Raw genomic sequence first — 20,039 nt, 5'->3', positions numbered from 1 at the left:
GTGTATTTGTTTTAAAGTTTCTCTTGTATTTTCTGTTATGAAACTTTTCATCTTCTAAACCTAAATACCATAACATCTTGGACAAAATCCTTTCAATTGAGTAAAACATGCCCATGTGTTCTTTGCTTATAATGTTGTCAGCAACCTCCTGTTCCTCTGTTCAGCACCACAGCATGTGCGTGTACATGCACTCACACACACACACACACACACACACACACACACACATTATTTATTTTATTAATGGCACAGTTTTATTCTTGGACAGAAGAGACCCAAAAGTGATCCCGAAAGCTTGTCTTCGCTAGTGTGGAGGGATTGTGTGGTTGAGTTAGCAGTCATTGTTTTCAGAAGAGATCATTTTAACGTAACAGAATGAATGGAGTCACTTAACAGTTGTAAGAGTGGCACTCGTGGCGGGCAGTGAGCTGACACACCAGCACTGCCAGCACTGGGACAGAGGGTGCCAGAGACAGTGTGTCCTGCAGGAGGCTCGGAGTAAGAGTGGCAGGCAGAGCTGAAGCCTCAGTCACTGTGCACGGCTGCACACAAAAAAATAGTTCTGTGAGGTGTCGCTGCACTGGGTAGCCAGCAGTGGTTTGACGTGTTGGCAACAAGTCTGTGTGGTGTGAGAGTCCTTCATCCCTTCTTGAATGGTTTGCTGATCTTGTTCATCCTCATTAATTTATTTATCAGTACCTTTTGTGTGACTTATCAATATTCTTAAACCTCCCATTTTCTATAAATGTTAACTTTAATGGAAGGTGTGTCTGCCTTGCTCCTTTTTTCTCTCATATGCAAGTAATGTTCTTGTGACTAGTGTAGCCGTCTCTGTGGTGGTGAGCCCGGCACCAGCACACACTCCTGTGTCTGTGTCGTGGCACAGAGTAGTGAGGTAGTGGAGTAACACCCTCCAGTAAAAGTGTAGTCTTTGTTTTCTTCTCTCCACCCCAGTGTTAGGCTTCCACAGAGTAGAACTGTTTTCTTGCCCTGCTCACCAGGGTGGCCGCCCCCTGTAGCATAGATGTCTCTGTCCCACTCACTCCCTCCCTCCCCAGGGTGTGGCTCCCTTCCTTGCTGAGCCACACAGCCTTGCCTCACCTCCAGGGCAAACACTCAACTTGGAACAATTTATCATTTGAAATGTTTCATGAAAACCAACGTGGACTTCAGACCACAGCTGCAAAAGAAATGTTAGAAGTTCAAGTTTTGCTCTGGCATATTTCTTATGCTCTTTGTTATTCTCTAATGATTAGAAATTTGTTTGTGTGTTGTGCAGCCAAGCAGGTGTGGAGGCCGTGTGCTGCTGTAAGACACCTGTTTGACACACTCACACACACTTTGCACCCAGAACCATTACCATCCTGGGAAGTGTGACAAATGCTCCAGGAACACATGTTTTACGTGAAGGCACTGGGTCAGCCAAGCACTTCATCTGCCAGGTCATGTTGTTAATGTGCCGGGAACCTGATTTCAACGTTGACTCAAGTTTTCACTTCTTGCATTCACCAGTTTATATTTCACTTTGCATACAAAGCCACCACAGACCTGCTGAAACAATATAGCAATGCATGCAGTTTACGTAATTTACTTTTTTATAACTGTTGACATGGAACTTACATTTACTGTCCTTCAAAGAAACCATTTACACACTACTTAAGCCGTACTACAGTGCCGAGCAAAGGGATTCATGAAAGAAAGAATCCCTGTGTTGACTATTGACGTGGAACTTATATTTACTGTCCTTCTAACCAACTACAAAAGGGGGTATTACATTGGGCAAATTTTCCGTGGATCTTCAGTCAAACCACGATTTCCGCTGGCGTGGTTCTCATTTGTTTCTCGTTATTGCTGCTGATGATGATGGTGAGTAATACCGTCGTCCTTCAGTGAAATCTGCCGTAGCTTTGGAAGATCGTGGACACGTCAGAAAACCACGGAAATATGAGAACCACGCCAGCGGAAATCGTGGTTTGACTGAAGATCCACGGAAAATTTGCCCAGTGTGATACCCCCTTAAATACCCACAACCAAACACCTGTACAGACACACCCCACAGCCGCTAACCCCCCAGTCAGCATGCCGGCACTGTTAACACTCCAAGGCCAGGCCCGCCATGACCCCAGGAGCCTTGACCCGGGGCGCAGTAGTAGTGACCTGTGTGTGTGTCTTGCAGTGACCTGGAGCTGAAGGTGGAGGAGCTGCGGAACAACGTCATCAACCGGCGGCTGCGGGTGAACATGTCAGACGTGGAGAACATGGCGCTCATCCTCTCAAGGTCAAGGTGAGCGGACGGAGGCGGGAAGACGGCCAGCCCTTTTTTTTTTTTTTTGTTTGTTTGTTTGTTTTTTTGTTTTTTTTGTTTTTCAGGGGAAGCAGCTCAAGGGCAAACAATGAAAACAACAAAAAAAAAAAAGCTCACTAGACGCTGCTCTGACAAAAGAAAAAAGATAGGGAGGAGGATGACCAGATTGTTGTTTCCTGGCCTTTCTCTCTCTCTCTCTCTCTCTCTCTCTCTCTCTCTCTCTCTCTCTGTCAACTTCCCCTCCCAGACGGTGCCCATATACCAAGGTCTTGTCCACCCTCGTATAGTGTATGCATCTCATGTGTCGGGGCTCCATACACCTTTCGGACAGAGTGGAGTCAAAGGCTCTTCATCTCAACAGCTCCCCTCCTCTTACCGACAGCCTTCTACCTCTCAAACTCTGCTGCAATGTTGCCTCTCTTTCTTCTATTGATATTCTCATGCTAACTGCTCTTCTGGACTTGCTAACTCCATGCCTCCTCCCCTCCCACAGCCCCACTGCACATGACTTTCTACTCTTGCTCATCCCTATGCTGTCCAAATCCCTTATGCAAGAGTGTACCAGCATCTTCATTCTTTCATCTCTTTTGCTTGTAAACTGGAACTGCCTTTGTGTGTCTTAATTTCTTCTTGCCTGTGACTTGAACGCTTAAGAATGGAATATCAAGACACTTCTAATGATTCTGACATTCTTTTTAACCTGCCTTTCTCCCTTCATCTCTTCCCCCCTTCCCCTCCCTTCCCTTCCTCTCCTCTCCCTTGTCCCTCTCACACCCATGCTGACAGGTACCCTCTTCTGCTATACAATAATAAAATGTTAGATAGAAATAGCAGCAAGATAGTCTCCTGCCCTTACCCATCCCTCACTCTGCCGTCTCTTCTTGCAGTAAAACGGTGGCAGACCTAAAGACCAAGTTTCCCATTCTGCAGGACGGCCTCAAGAGTCTCATATCGGCCGAGATGGAGAGAGCGATTTGCAACGAGAAGTAAGGAACAGAGTTGTCGCCATGTTCAGGGTCACAAAAGGTTTCAGGGTTTCTCTTCATTAACCCGTCCGCTGTGATTGGCATGGACACACCCTCCCAGCCCCTCCACAGCCCCTTCACATCCCTAAACACACCCCATCAGCCCCCTTCACAGCTCCTAACACCCCCCACTATCTAAATCCTTAACACACCCTCCTCCTCCCTCACCTATTTTAACACTGCGCATCATCCTCCACACTCCCTGCACATCCCCCCCAGCAGTCCCCCCTTCCAGCAGTAATACACCCCCCACTCTAAATCTAACCACACCTCCTCCTCCCTCACCTATTTTAACAATGCGCATCATCACCTATTTTAACACTGCGCATCATCCTCGCCACACTCCCTGCACATCTCTCAACACACCCAGCAGCCCTTTTCATGGATCTCAACACACCCTCCCAGCCCCCTCCACAGCCCCTAACACACACAGCAGCCCCTTCTCAGATCTCAACTTAGCGCCCCATCCACTGCCCCTTCACACTCCACCAGCCTCACAGCAGCCCATGATCCACCCCACCAGCCCTCCACCAGCCCCACAGCACCCCATGATTCACCCCTGCAGCCCTTCACAGCCCCCCACAGCACTACACAATTCACCCCACCACATCTTCCTCAGCCCCCTAGCCCTACAGCAGTCCATGATTCACCCCTGCAGCCCTCCACAGCCCCACACACACCCAGCCCCCTAAGAGCCCCTATTTTCCAGGTTCCTCAAGGAAGAGCCGGACAAGCTGGAGAGTGCGCTGAGGAGGTGCAAAAAGCTTACTGGCACCCTAGTCACGCTAAAGAGGTGAGGAGGGAGAGAGAGAGAGAGAGAGAGAGAGAGAGAGAGAGAAAGAGAGAGTGGAAAAGAGAGAAAATGAGAGAGAGAAAGAGAGAAAATGAGAGAGAGAGAGAGTGTGTGGGTGTGAACTTCATACTCCACCTTCTCTGTCCTTCCTCAGCTGTTCTAAAACCTCTTCCTAAGTCTACATTTCCCTCCTGAGTATGTAACCAACCCTCATATGTTCCTCCTCTTGAGTTTTGCCAAGTTAAATTCTCCTCCAGTCTTTTACGCTTGAGTTTTGCCAAGTTAAATTCTCCTCCAGTCTTTTACGCTTGAGTTTTGCCAAGTTAAATTCTCCTCCAGTCTTTTATGCTTGAGTTTTGCCAAGTTAAATTCTCCTCCAGTCTTTTATGCTTGAGTTTTGCCAAGTTAAATTCTCCTCCAGTCTTTTACGCTTGAGTTTTGCCAAGTTAAATTCTCCTCCAGTCTTTTACGCTTGAGTTTTGCCAAGTTAAATTCTCCTCCATTCTTTTCCAGTCTTTTATGCTTGAGCTTTGCCAAGTTAAATTCTCCTCCAGTCTTTTACGCTTGAGTTTTGCCAAGTTAAATTCTCCTCCAGTCTTTTACGCTTGAGTTTTGCCAAGTTAAATTCTCCTCCAGTCTTTTACGCTTGAGTTTTGCCAAGTTAAATTCTCCTCCAGTCTTTTACGCTTGAGTTTTGCCAAGTTAAATTCTCCTCCAGTCTTTTATGCTTGAGTTTTGCCAAGTTAAATTCTCCTCCAGTCTTTTATGCTTGAGTTTTGCCAAGTTAAATTCTCCTCCAGTCTTTTACGCTTGAGTTTTGCCAAGTTAAATTCTCCTCCAGTCTTTTACGCTTCAGTTTTGCCAAGTTAAATTCTCCTCCATTCTTTTACGCTCCCTCTATATACTGGACATCATTTATGGTTGATTCATTACTCATTGCTCACACACCTCTGCTCTGATTAACACTGCACAGAGAGATGATATTCAACTTCCTTCTTTTTACCCCGGCTTTTCCGATACCCTACGCCCCTGCCCACCCAGCAGTGAATGGGTACCAGGTATTAATCAGGGGTTGTGTCCCGTCTCCTGGGGTCTGTTCCCTTCTCCTATAATTCCTTCCCCCTCCTGTCTCTCTCTGGCATATGACCACAGATGTTGCGCCGACTAAACCAAACTTTCCAACTTTTTCTTTTTACGCTCTGTGGTCCTTGCCTTGAGCTTCCTAACTATGGCCCATATTTATTGTCATTCCCGGGCATGCCTCTCAGCCACCTCCACCTCGCCTGCCACTCCTGATAGACTTAACCCATCCGCTGTGATTGGCATGGATTTAGCTTTCACTGGTAGCCTGGTAACATACACTCCCAGGTCTTTCTCTGCCTCTGTGGTGGATAGTGGAGTGTTTCCCATGTGGTATTGGTGTGCTGGATATCCCTTCACTGGTAGCCTGGTAACATACACTCCCAGGTCTTTCTCTGCCTCTGTGGTGGATAGTGGAGTGTTTCCCATGTGGTATTGGTGTGCTGGATATCCCTTCAACGTTCCCTCTGCATCTCTCATTGTTTTCCTATCTAGACAGCTTCAGTTTGCAAAGTTGTCCTGTCTTCCCTCACCAGCAGCTGTCTCTCTAAGTCCCCTCTGCATCTCTTTATGGTTTTCATCTTCCATCTCCAGCAAGTCTTGTGTCCACCCTTGCTGCTGACCTTCTATTTACTTATTTTTTATTACTTCCCTCCTTTTATCTCTCACATGGCATTGCAGTTCTCAGCTTGGCACCTTTTTGGCCGCCATGCCCTCACAACACACACACACACATACACACACACACACACACACACACACACACACACACACACACACACACACACACACACACGCCAAGGAGCTCACCCTAATGCATTGCCTCCACCCCTAGGTTAGCCTCAGTGCAGGAGCAGAGAGTGCCGCCCCCAGGCACTCCTGGCGCCCCCGCGGTCGGTGTGGCCAATGGGGACCCTAGAGCCACCTCCCCCACCCCCGCCGAGGACATCCGTTCCTCCGCCACTAAGGTATGTGTCGACGCGCCCTCGCCGGCGGGGCACAGAGTCTCCCGGGAAAAGTTTAAAAATGCTGTAAAACCCTCCGGTGGCCCGCCAAAAGGTCACCCGCCTCTGACCCGCCGCAGGACACCCACCAGTCTCTGAGCGGCCGGCGGCTGATTTAGAGTTCGCGGCGGCGGTGGCGGCAGAGCACGGTACACTTGGCGGCCTTGGTGGCGTCCCTCCTCAGACTGTACATTCTCACTGTTGTTGAGCCGCCAGGGCCGCCAGTCCAGGGCACTGAAGGATGTTTTCAGAATCCTCTTTCTTTAATTTGTTGTTGACTCATTCCCAGAGAGAATGTGATGGTGATTTTTCACATTTAAAATTGCATAAGTCAAAATTTACTAAGCCTTTTATTTTGCTGACTTCAGAATTCCTGGTCTTTTATGAGATATGAACACTTGCAATCATAAAATTTTACTTTTGTTTTTATAAGCTCCATCTGGAGGTGAAACCTCTGCATCAGTAGAACTCATTGATTTCAACTGATGAGGCGAGACTTGGACAGGTGATGCCAGCAGCTGATGGCACACAGAAGAATGGCACAGAGCCACAGTGTTTGCATCTGTTCCTGCACAAAATCTCTGGCACAAAGCACAGCATCACCCTCATGATGTGAGCAAAGAAACTTTGTCACTGTTACCACACTAACAGTGCCTTAAGCTCCTCTGCCTCATGGTCTGCCTCATCAGTGTAAAACCTTCCTGCCAAGTGTTCCTGCAGACCATCCCGCCCTGCCCAAACCGTCCCGAGGGACTCTAGATCAGCTGGCCGGGACGTCCCTCCCTAGTTGTTGTTGTGGCCAGTGAGCGGCTCAAGTCTTACTAACACGTGCCCTGTTTCTCCCCGTGAACACTGACCTTAATGTTTCCAGTCCTGGCCTTGTGAGGACCTGTGTTGGCATTAGACAGAAGGCTTCACCAAGCTGGTGTTAGCCTTCCACTGGCCCTGACAGGGCTCAGGATGAGTGTGCCCCTAACGCTCCTTCCTTTCAGCATCCTAGACACTAACAAGGCAGTTGGTCAGGGTCACGCGTCCCCGGCGGGGCGGCCGGCTGCCCGCCTCACACCCCACGGTTCAGGCTCAGACCTTCAAATATGATCCTTGACTCAGTTCTAATATTTGTTTTGTTTCTGCCAAAAAATTCCTGCAGAAGCTTCATAAACCCTCCTCTGGGTGGTGTTGTCCCTTGTTTTGAGGCCTCCCTTGCCACCGGGCTCTGGCACCAGCCAAGCCTCAGCACATGGGTGCCTGGACAGGGTGTCAGTGCAGCAGAACTTGACAGTGTCGGTGAGGCGGAGCAGCTGGCCGCCGTGCCCTCTCTGTCCCTCCTGAAGGAGTCGGCCGCAGGCTCCGGCCCGGCGCCGAGCGGTGCCTTGGAACACCCGTTGTCCGCCTTGGTGCTCTCCACCTTGAACTGTTGTTATGGATTACATTACATATTGTTATCAATGTCATGTGATTTAAATCCTTAATATAATTACTATGAATAATGGGTAATAGTCCCTCTTTAAATGGAAATTTTGAGAACTTATAGCACAAAGCTTAATTGATTATTGATGCCTTACCAACCACTGTAATAACCTCCACAATGGAGTCTCACCTCAAAGAGACGTTAATGGTTCAGTTCTTAACCTGAAGTGAATAGATCTTAAGCCTCTATTCGGACCTAAATCAGTACTCCAAATCAACCCATAATCAGTAGCTAGCCTAGAGTAAACACAGCTTGTCCTGTAACGTCTGAGGGCGGCGGAGGAAGGCGGGGCGGCGGGGGCGGCCACAGTCCCGCAGTCATTCAGTCTCCCGGTGACGCCTTGTCGTAAAGCCGCCCGCTCGCACCCCGCCTTCCTCCGCCGGTTCGCTCACTCTTATATATATATAATTCGTTTTGAAGTTATCACCATTCCTAATTTGTCTTATATAGTTTTAGTTATTGTATCGTTTTATCTTTTTGGTTCATTTCTAAAGCTGTTGCATGGTTTAGCTTGCTCTTTTGTACTGTTCTGTAGAGCTGTGCATCTGAGACTAATATTTTTTGCACTCATTAAATGCATGCTGTGGGTGGTAGAGTGTTGTTTCATTTGAACTCCTCAGTAGTGCTCCTCCTAACTTGCATGAGTGACAGGTACTGCAGTAAGGGAAAAAAGCTTCCCTGGTCACGAGGCAGGAATCAAGGGTGCTGTCCATGGCCTGAGACTTGACGGGTGCGGCCAACCTCATGTGTGTTGCGAGGTGTTGGTTGCCCGGCTGACCCGACGCCAACACGGCCTAATGACCAGGGAGGTTATTGTTTCCATCCTTGTTGGGAAAGTGAGATGTGTTGCCGGCATGCTTCACGGAGGCCACGACTCAAGGCCATTCTCATCTCAGACGCCCTGGCAAGCAAGGCAACAAGGTATGGCCTGAGCAGCACATCTCACCGTCCCCTGAGTAGTGAGCGCCCCCGTCCCCCCACGCCTGGCAGTGGTGTGGGGGGGAGGCGGTGCTGGTGGTGGTAGTGTTGGTGGTAATGCATGGCTGTAGCTTCTCTGGCACCATTCCTGCAAGGTTATCACTAACAGTCCACAGTGACTCACTCTGTCTGGGTGATGACACAGACACCTCGCCTTCAGTTGCCACGCACGAGCCAGTGTGCCGTCACCAGTTTGTGAGTGACAGGGACAGCTGTGCCTCAGTTTTCTTAGACCACCAGCCAACTCACCAAGATCACCATCTGCCTAGTCATAAGTCGTGAACTTGAAGGCTTGAGAGCCCCGGCCACCCACCCAGGACGGGGGCTGAAGGGCCTGTGTTGTATTGTTACTCGTGGCTGTCCGGCGGCCACTGCCGACGGGCACGGCTCCGTCACAGCAGTGTGCACAGCCGGTGCTGGCACTCACTCTAGCACCGGGTGGAGGACAGCTTTGATCTAAGGCCTATCTGACAGTCAACCTCTGCAGGCTGTGACTTGCCCTGGTGCAGGCAGCTTGTCTCAGCAGTCCAATAGGTTACCACTAACACAGTCAGGTGGCAGGAAGTACAGCTGTCAGCACCTGAACCACCAGCTGCTAGTGCTCCCGCAGCCATCAGCTGTGTTGCCAGGGTCACAGACACAAGCAGTGACGAGCCTCCAGGTGGCACCACCTGAGGCAGCTCACCAGACCAAGCACACACTTGTTCCCACGTGTCACCAAGCACTTGTGAGCACCATGCACCACACATGTTACTGGTGCTGATCAGACCCTGGTGGTGGTGCTGCTGAACCAATCTGCAGCAAGAATGGAAGCACCCAGCTCGCTGTTGGTGCTCAGCAGCTGCCGGTACTGTCAGGCAGCACAGCAACCCTTCCTCCCCCTGTGGGCACAGCTGTCTATGGTAATAATGGTAATGATGAAAGCATCAGTTGACACATTTCCCTGGCTCACCTTTCCTGCCATGTCACAATGAGTGTAAGCAGTGTTACTTTATTTATGTTTTTTGAATTTTGTTCTATGTCTTTGTTTTTGCCGAGTACTTAGCCATAAAGAGACTAGAGGAACGTAATGATGGATTTCCACGTAGTAAACCAAAACAAGTAAAGATACGAGCATTGAGTAAACACCCAACTTGCTGAGTGTGATGACCTCTCCTGTACCTTAGTGGAGCAGCCGACCCCCACTCCCTTGACCCCGCACACCACTGTTTTCCATAGCTGCGTGCACACACACACACACACACACACACACACACACATACACACACACACACACACAGGGACAGGTTGGTGGTGGTGGTAGTGATGGTAATCCGTGCACACAATGTTGCACGCTGACGGCTGGCTCCGTCAGCTCAACATTGCGCTAGTCTGTGTTATGTGGTCGAAAGGGAAGGACATCTCAACTCTCCTGCTGGCCAACAATCACATCAGCAATCATTCCACTGCAATTTAGCGTATCGTCATAGTGGTGTTAACTCCACTAAAGCCGAGATCAGGAAGTTTTCTCATGTCGAAGTTTAAATGACATAAAATGGACTTGGGCTGGAGCCGTGATGACCAGAAGTGAGCTAAGATGTCCCCCTCCTCATGTCCTGCCATTCTGTTGCAAAGGAAGACGGAACTCTCTCTCAGCCTGTCAGCCATGTGAATCAAGTCAACACACACACACACACACACACACACACACACACATGCACTGGGGAGCACTCACCTGTTCCCCTCCCCCTCCTTCGGGCACCATCATCCTCCGCCCCAGCCTGCCCCCTCCCCCCCACACACAGCGACCCCCTAAATACCCATTCCTGTCTTGTTGTTGACACCTCACCAAACAAGTTTATACATATATGGATGGGCTCAGCGATGCATATATGTATAAGATGTGTGTAAATATACTGTTGTCTTCTTTTTGATAAATATATATTTTTTTATGGAATGAACTGTGCTATTTTTTTCTGATTTTTTTCAATTTTTTGCTTGAGTTGTTCAATGACATGTTTTTTGTCTGGCATTTTTTCTTTGTCTTCCTCCAACCACGAGCTTCTTTTGCTGAAGGATTGGAACGTTTCAACCAAACCCATTTTTTCTAAACAACTGAGTGAGAATTTTTGAAAACTACAGTTATAACAATTTTTGATCTTTGCATATGTTGTTATATTTATATGAAAGTGCATTTTTTCCATTTTTTGTGTAGCTGGACTGTAGCAAGACACTGACCAACTGTATACAGTGATCTGCCCCTCACCTGACAGTGTGTACACGGTCCTGATGTGCCCACACCCTCACACACACACACACACACACACACACACTCTTTCCTACCTCCACATTCCCTCACACACATGTACACCCTTGCCTGCCACACACACACACACACACACACACACACACACTCTCTTTCCTTCCTCCACATTCCCTCACACACATGTACACCCTTGCCTGCCACACACACACACACACACACACACACACATTTATTACACCATTACTTAAGGTACACACACACACACACACACTACAGTGCAATTCCTTATCTGTCTGTGTCATTTTTTCCTTCATTAGTGTGTCTGTTCACTAGTCCATGTTTATCCTTTCACTAGTGAGGTGGTGTCTTCCTTCAACCAGAGTCAGGTTCATTCTCCTCCTCCCTCGCCCTCCTCTATGGTCCAAGCACCTCTTCCACCTCTTCACCCCTCACTGCCCATCACCTGTAGGCTCCCCAACACCCATCACTTCCTCCACAATGCCTCTCGGCACCTCTGCATATCTTCTCACACCTCCTCACCGTGATGCCAGGCCCCCTGCAGCAGCCTGTTGGTGTGCTGAGGCCAGCCACAGCGGGACGCAGCGCCCTCCACCAGGCCAGACTGGAAGAGGAGATAATGGCATGCAAGCCACAGGGGAATTTCTTAGCCATGACTGAACTGTGTCCTTTTATAGCACCATGGACACACACCTCTGTGCACCCTAGGCACCAACAGACTGGGTCCAGATGTCAGTGAGAGGCCGTCAGGAAAGTGTGCACTCACCAACTTCTGAGAGTGTGTGTTTGTGTGTTCACACCAAGTAAGTTGACAAGTTGACCTTATCCAAGCACTTCCCACACTGCTGGAGAACTTTGTGGCTGTGCAACATGGACATAACATAGTGACTTGAAGAGGCAACTTGATGCCTTTGGTAATAAATCTCTTTGTGGCACTTGATGGATCTTGCTGAAATGATTTTGTGTCTGATGGCAATCACTCTGTGAAACTGGATCAAGGTCTGTTTTCTGTATGGTCCATGAACGCCAACTCTGGCTGTACATGCACTTGGCATGCTACCCAGAAATCGGCTCTGCTCAAATGTTTATTTCTGTAAGAGACAACACAGAGTGGAAGAGAATGAGGGGTGCCCACAAGCTCATAACTGAGCAGGCTGATGGATGTTACTGGAGGGCACCCGGTGCAGGAACGGTGCCGGCAGGCTCCTGAAGGCTAACATTCCTTGTGTGTTTCACGGTGCCTGGCATTATCAAGATCCAGTGTGGGGGATGGTGACAGTGTTTGGTGGAAGACACTGCACACGCTCTTTTATAACTAATAAAGTTTAATAGTGTGGTTTGTAGCACCAGCTGACTGACCCCCAGCAAGGCAAGTCTCACAGTACAGACATGCAAACTCAGCCTCCCAACACCAGAGTGAGGACTGCCACCGAGGGCACCAGAGACAGGTGGCGGCACACACACTTCCTCCCTCCAGCCTTGACCGTCCCAGAACAATCCCTGATTTGATGTACACAGTGGACAGCCTCTTACAACAGTGGATCACCTCCACACCCTCCACCATAACTCTCACCCTCAGACAGTGTTTGGCCGTGCACTGGGCCCCTCACACACTACTCTTCCCACCTTTTATGTGTCATGGGAGCCTCTAAACTCTCCCTGTCAGCCTCCCACCACAGTCAAGGCCAGACTGGGCCGAGGACGCCACACACACCACTTGTTGTTCAGTGTTCAGTGTTCCCCTTCAGTGTGTTAAGATGTCAAAAGCCTGATGATTTCATGACATTACTGGCTTCAACTCCATGCAACTGCCCTAAAGACCCCATTAAGTCAGTGTCAGGCCCACCGTGCCCCCCTGCCACCCCTCACTGGTGCCCCGTGCCCCCCCCACCGTGAGTCTGTGGCATGCCCATAACCCACACACGAGGAAGATGTGCACAGCTGCTGCAGGTAACAACACTACACAGTAAGGCGGAAAGAAGGAATATTCAAAGCACACAGCAAATGAAGAAGGAATGTTAAGCACTGAGCTATAACAGGAAGAAAAATAAAAACACAGAGATATAAAAGAAGTAAGATAAAAGCACAGAGATATAAAAGGAAGGAAAATAAAGCACATAGCAATAAACAGAAGGAATAAACACCACAGAAACACCAGAGAGAGGTATCTAAAACCACACAATAAATTAAAAAAAAAACAAAAAAAAAAAACAGGAAAGCAGATGAACAAACACTGAAGAAAAACAAACAAAACAGAAACACTAAAACGAACAAAAAGATAAGAAGTGACTATCTAAAAGGTCAGGGCAACATGCATATACTGACCACTCATACTGAACACTTGTCGGCCAGTAAAAAAAAGAGGAACACCTTTGCCGAAGACTCCTGCTCGTGTTCTGTGATTAAATACAAAAAAAAAAAAATGTGTCGGGTCGAGCTCTCAGTCCTGTGTGCCGCCAGAAGGGTCTCTCCGCCACACGCACGGCTGTCGGAAAAGTGTGTGGCATGTTACGGAGGGCAAGTCATTTATTTATTTATTTATTTTTATTTTTATTTTTTTTTCCTCCACACATTTTTTACTCTGATTCCATTTTGTCAAGTACGTCAACATCATTATTTCCTTCCTTATTCGCTCAACTGTTGTCCATCACTCTCACTTTCTCTCTCTTTCACTATCCCTCTCTCTCGCTCTCTCGCTCCCACCGTTCCCATAGCTCCCCACCACCTTGTTCATCTATGCCTCCGTGAGTGTGTTGGTGTGTGCGTGTCAGTTTGTGTGTGTGCGTACGAGTGTGTGTACGTGTATAGCCACTCGTTTCAACCACCATGCAGCAGATGCCTCCGCCGCCCCCCCCCACCTGCCCCCCACACACAGACCCTCACACACCCTGCCCGTAGCTACTGTGGCAGTCATGCTAAGTAGAAAGTTGGAATCCAAGTAAAAGAAGTAACTTAGAATCACCCGAAAAGTAGATTTCCCCCCCCCCCCCCCTCAATCCTCCTCGGTTCTCCCCACAACCCCCCCCCCCAGCGGAGGCTCAATAGAAGAGCTCAGCACAGAGACTTGGCATGAAGGTGTTGTCCCGTGTTAGCTCCCCCACCCAACGGTCTCCGCCTGAACACACTGTTGGTCATCTCTGCCCTGTGTTCCTCCTCCAAGACCAACCAAATTTGCAGGTTGACCGATAGATTTGTCCTCCGTCCGTAACTCCCTGTTTGTCTGTCACTGATGCGCACAAAGAGAGTTAAGTAAGTCCTTGTTTCTCCTCAGCCAATAATTCTCAAAGGTGAAATGTCTGAGGCATGAATTAAATTTTATATCCCATTTTTTCTCCCCTCCCTCCCTCCCTCCCTCCCTCCCTTCCTCTCTCTCCCCTTTGAGCCTAGGAATGTGTGTCACCCCCATCCCTTCCCGTCACTCCGCCCTTCCGCTCCAGACTCCCTTCCAGTGTCCTGCCGTTCCTTCCCCTTCCACTCTGCTCCCTGTGTGTATGTGGTCTGCTGTCCTCCACATACTCTCCGCTCTTAGTGTTCTTCATGTTCCGCCTTCAAATGCCTCTTCTCAGCCACTTTCCTCATGATGTCTGAGTTTCCACTTTTTTAATGTTGGCTGAGTTTCCTTTCACATTAATATTGATTCAGAAGTACAACAACCTTGCCATTTGTCCACCCTGTTGAGGAATATCCAAAGTCCTTTCATTTCTCATCACCGTGGACCTTTGCTCACTGCTGCTACGTTAAGTCATGTGTCTTTTCTCCTTGATACTTCACACACACACACACACGCACACCTCACTGTTTTTTCTATATGTATTTTCACACACATACACATATATATGCACTTAATATACATACAGCTTTTGCACACACACACACACACACACACACATACACAAACACGCACACACAGTTATACATTTAGATCCACTCATCAATTTTTCCTGTATGTATGTTCAGACACACACACATACACACACATACGCACACACACACACAGTTGAGGGATTTTTCCACATGAACACAAAAAATCAAGTTCCTTTTGACACTTTACTTACATTTTCTCTTTTTACATTTTTTTATATATATTTTCATATTTCTATTTTTTCATAGAGAAGCAAACAGGGCTGGATATGGAGCTCCCACTTCAAGGATACAGTGGCATCTACCGAGTAAAATATATTCACTGTTTTGCATCGTATCAATTTTTTTTTCCACATTTTCTTGACATTTGCTCGCTTATATATACTTCTGTGTAGTTCATTCTCTCCCTCCCTCTCTCTCCCTCTCTCTCTCTTTCTCTCTTCCTCCCACTCCTTTTTTCTCTCTCCTGTTTTCTGTTTTTTGTATTGATGGTTTTCATCTCGATATTACGTATTATATATCATGTTGAATTCTTATTTCTCTCACTCGCTCTCGCTTTCCTCTCTCTTTCTCTCACTTTCCTCTCTCTCTTTCTCTCGCTTTCCTCTCTCTCTCTCTCTTGTTTTGCTATTGGTGTTGCGCATGCTTAGGTGTTACGTTTCCAGACTTACTGTTCGGTATTGAGCTGTTCTGAGGCTTCTGGTGGAGACGTAGGGAGTGTGTCGCGCCGCGCACACACACACACACTTAGCTAGAGTAGTGACTGTGCTACCTCTTCAACTTCACCATTATAATAAAATAGTACTTTATATACTCTTAAATTACAACTTGAATGTCTTATATTTTCAATCTTCAAGTTCTTATTCTATATTATTATTATTATTACTATTATTATTATTATTATTATTATTATGATTGTTATTAGTCTTATTATTTTTCCTCTGCTCCTTTGGTTGGACACCTTTTCCAAGTATCTACCATCATTGTTCCTGATGAGTTTGTTCCGTCACTAGAGCTTGGTTGATATGCTCAATGAATATTAATTACTCTATATATACATATCGTTCAGCACGAAATTTTATGAAGTTCTTATAGCCATTTAAATCCCAGGGTAAGTTGCCTTTCCACTTCACTAAGAAAACATTAATATGGTCTGCCTTTTCCCCTCCCTTGTCCCCCACAAAGTGGCTGATGTGCGGCAGAATAAGGGTTAGTGGTATGGAATAGTGCCAATAAATCTACCATCTTTTTTCTCTATACCGAGGTAGAAGACCGAATTACCCCCAAGTTGGATGTTGGCCATGTGAGTTGGAGCTTCTTCTTTGCCTCACACACCTCTAGAGTCCCGGCCCTCTCACCCTCCCGCTTCGTTTGGTTCTGTTCTCTTTACTTTCTCGTTTTCTTCTCTTTTGTTGGAAGCTTGTCAGCTGCATACGTCTCTTTGGTTGGTGCTTGAGGGAGCTTCCTTGTTTTGAGTTTCCGACTTAGTAGACAGACTGTCACCCTCCCAGGCTGTGCCGCCGAGGCTCCCAGGTTCAAGTTGTTTGTTCCGCAATGTCGCGTCTGTGCCAGCCAGGTGCTGGGGCGTGCCGGGATTGTGTCTTGTCTCCAGACGCTGCTGGTTGGCTGTTCCTCAGGCAGGGGACACGAGGCCCCACACACGAACAACTTTAGCCAGGGATGCATTGTACAAAGGCAGTTGTTTCTCCCATATGCTCCTTAATCTTCCATATGAGAAACTTTGGTCTGAAGCCAAGATAAATGACCTCACTAGACTGAATACCCCCGGGGTGCTGTGCCTTCACTGACCTTCCCTGCAGGAGGCATGAGCTGCTGCATTCAGGGCTGTTGCTGACCGCCACGCCCACCCCATTACTCTGCCTTCCCCCTCGTAGTCTGAATGGTGGGAGGGATCCAGACTCAGGTTAGCGGGAAACTTAGTGGCATGGTTTAGGGCTTTCTCGGCTGCAGATTTAAGATGACCAGGCGTTCTGCCAGCGGGTGAGCAGGATATCGTGTGTTGGTGGCCCTCGGAGCCACGAAGCAGTGCGGTGGTGTGGCCCGGACCAGGGAAGTAGACTGTTTGCGTTGCTCCTGCGTAATGAATAACATCAAAATGGTTGTCTGATCCAAGCATCAGTAAATTTTATACATACGTTTCCTTAAAGTAAAAATCAGTCTAGATTTGCAATGATTTAAAGTCTGAGATGGTGAACACCGCAGCAAAAATGTTTGATGAAGGATGATTCTAACACTGCAAGGAAGAGACGCGACAACCTTTAGCTCTCACACACCACGAGAATAAGGCCGACAAACGGTGAATGGACCAAGCTAGTGTGAAACCAAATTGTCGAGTCTGTTTTGCCGTTGTCTCCCGTGGATCCATTTCTCCCCTCTGCTCTGCCACACAGTCCCAACACCTATTTTTTCCTCCCATATGTTACCTTTAGCTTACATATAAGAGGAAGAGATAGGTGTTGGGACTGTGTGGCAGAGCAGAGGGGAGGAAAGGACCCGTGGGAGCCTACGCCAAAACGGACTCAACAATTTGGTTTCACTATGGTGTTAGCCTCAAGATGTCAGGTCAGCCTCAGGGGTGCACCCACGGGAGAGGGGATCCTTGTGCCCCAGAAGCCTCCTCCAGTCACCTCTCTTTTTGGACACTCCTTTGACCTCTATTCAGGAGCAGTAAGTAGCAGGCTTTTTTTATATATTTTTCTTTACGCCATTGAACTGTCTCCTTAGCTGTAAAAAACAAAACAAAAAAAAAAGTCAGGTCAGTTTACTTGACCTGACCCCAACACCACGCTACCTTCCACCTTGCCACTTTTCCTAATGGTAGCTACCCTAATATTTTGTGCTGGCTGCATCAGTGACTCGCCAGGTTCCACACCCCCGGGGCTCACAGTTCCCCTGAAGACCCCCGGCCTGGCTCCCCCAACACTCCCCACACCCTAGACCCCAACACTCACTGAGGTCGGTATTATAAGACTTTCGCTTCTCACATCAGCTATTTCTAACGGTCAAAGAGTGAATCAGTCGGGTTCTAATGAGTGTTCCTTGAGGTTCACGGTACAGAGGAAGGGTCAGACTACCACCAGGATCATAGAACTACTCCTGGAAATGCCCACAACTCCTATGAAAGCCTTGTCGAATATGTGAACTTGGGCGACTAAATGTTTTAAAGGTCAAAGATAGAATCAGTCGGGTTCTAATTAGTGTTCCTTGAGGTTCACGGTACAGAGGAAGGGTCAAACTACCACCAGGATCATAGAACTGCTACTGGAAATGCCCGAAACTCCTATGAAAGCCTTGTCGAATATGTGAACTTGGGCGACTAAATGATTTAAAGGTCAAAGATGGAATCAGTCGGGTTCTAATTAGTGTTCCTTGAGGTTCACGGTACAGAGGAAGGGTCAAACTACCACCAGGATCATAGAACTACTCCTGGAAATGCCCAAAACTCCTATGAAAGCCTTGTCGAATATGTGAACTTGAGCGACTAAATGTTTTAAAATATGACCCTCATTCTCTGGGTGTGCCCCCGAGTCTATGCACTGTGTTGTCAGGCAAGTCCGAACCAACACCGGCACAGACGCTGACCTCCGACACAGCCGCCAGACATGAAATCAGTATTTGCAGCGGCATTTTTTCGGAATACGTTGTTGTATTTCAAAGGAAGGAAATTTTTTCAGCAACACACATGCACACACTGACCGGGAAAAAGAGACACTTAACCCGGCAGCAGCGGGGATCGTGTTTCTTAATGGTCCCTCTAAGCGAGAAAAATGAGAAAAAAATCACCCCTCACACAAACCATTTCATAATATATATCAAAGGATTTGTGATCAGATTATATATCATCTATTTTTGGGGGGTTTATATCATGGCACAAATTTGGCCCGTCGCTGCTACACGGTAAAGCCACAAATTTGGCCCGTCGCTGCTACACGGTAAAGCCACAAATTTGGCCCGTCGCTGCTACACGGTAAAGCCACAAATTTGGCCCGTCGCTGCTACACGGTAAAGCCACAAATTTGGCCCGTCGCTGCTACACGGTAAAGCCACAAATTTGGCCCGTCGCTGCTACACGGTAAAGCCACAAATTTGGCCCGTCGCTGCTACACGGTAAAGCCACAAATTTGGCCTGTCGCTGCTACACGGTAAAGCCACAAATTTGGCCCGTCGCTGCTACACGGTAAAGCCACAAATTTGGCCCGTCGCTGCTACACGGTAAAGCCACAAATTTGGCCCGTCGCTGCAACACGGTAAAGCCAAAAATATTAATGAATTTGAAGCTAAACTTGATGAACGGAGATTTGGAGAGAGGACTCGCCCGTGTAGCTGCTTCCTGTATATCACATTTGGTAAATACACACACACACACACACACACACACATGTAAAATATTGACTTTCACACTTCATGATTACATTTTACACTTCCCCCAATGCAGTGAGATGTGTGTGTGTGTGTGTGTGTGTGTGTGTGTGTGTGTGTGTGAGTGAACATTTCCCTGACTCACAGATGGACTGCCCGAGGTGTTCCGTGTGTTAAGTGTTTCCTTGCATGGGTCAAAGTTTACCGTCTCTCGACACCGCACAAAAAGTTTACAGCAGGACACAAGATTTTTAGTGATTTCAATTAATTAATAAAATGTATGGAAAGAGAAGACAATATTTATGCATTTTGGTGTGAGAGGAATGGAGGAAAAAATGGAGAGAGAGAGAGAGAGAGAGAGAGAGAGAGAGAGAGAGAGAGAGAGAGGGGAATGGAGGAAAAAATGTGGAGAGAGGGGAATAGAGGAAAAATTGTGGAGAGAGAGAAAGGAATGGAGGAAAAAATGTGGAGAGAGAGAGAGAGAGAGAGAGAGAGAGAGAGAGAGAGAGAGAGAGAGAGAGAGAGTGTATCCCTAAACCGTAGCCCATAGTATTGCATAAGTAAAGCTAATTCAAAGCAGTAGTTCCGTTAACACATGCTCCCTCAATGCCCTGTTTTAACCGCTATCGGAAGTGGCAGAACAACATGGTCACGGCAGATTAGCATTTCAGTCCCCTCCCTTCCCTTCCCCTTTTTATTTATTCATTTATTTATTTATTTATTTTTAATCTCCACCCAATGTAGCCATGACAGATTAGCAGATCAGACCCCCCTCCCCCTCTCCCCCCCTTACTTTTTCTTTTACATTCTCCACCCTCTGAAGTTTTGGCTTTTTGTGATTTTTTTTTCTCATCATCAGATTTTTATTTAGTCTTGGAT

At 47.6% G+C, this 20,039-nt stretch overlaps 1 protein-coding gene and 1 long non-coding RNA gene across 7 annotated transcripts in view; both read left to right on the top strand.

Moving 5' to 3' along the window:
• The window catches only part of LOC126986333 (coiled-coil domain-containing protein AGAP005037-like), a 192,025-nt gene that overhangs the window by 137,762 nt on the left and 34,224 nt on the right, over positions 1–20,039 (top strand). The window contains exons 14-17 of the mRNA XM_050842390.1: positions 2,177–2,284; positions 3,193–3,291; positions 4,040–4,123; positions 6,039–6,171. Coding sequence (XP_050698347.1) covers positions 2,177–2,284; positions 3,193–3,291; positions 4,040–4,123; positions 6,039–6,171 — 424 coding nt within the window. The remainder of the gene's footprint in view (positions 1–2,176; positions 2,285–3,192; positions 3,292–4,039; positions 4,124–6,038; positions 6,172–20,039) is intronic.
• Positions 17,305–20,039, top strand: part of LOC126986334 (uncharacterized) — a 6,652-nt gene continuing 3,917 nt past the window's right edge. For 4 of the 6 annotated variants that reach the window (XR_007739576.1, XR_007739571.1, XR_007739572.1 and 1 more), the window contains exons 1-2: positions 17,305–17,967; positions 18,133–20,039. The exon at positions 18,133–20,039 is cut by the window's right edge. This is a non-coding gene — a long non-coding RNA (uncharacterized LOC126986334). Of the gene's footprint in view, positions 17,968–18,010 lie in introns of all 6 variants that reach the window. The other 2 variants (XR_007739575.1, XR_007739573.1) reach the window with 2 other exon arrangements.

This window comes from Eriocheir sinensis, chromosome 61 (assembly GCF_024679095.1).
Source record: "Eriocheir sinensis breed Jianghai 21 chromosome 61, ASM2467909v1, whole genome shotgun sequence".
In the NCBI taxonomy this organism is placed as follows: domain Eukaryota; kingdom Metazoa; phylum Arthropoda; class Malacostraca; order Decapoda; family Varunidae; genus Eriocheir; species Eriocheir sinensis.
This window is presented reverse-complemented; position numbering and strand designations above follow the sequence as displayed.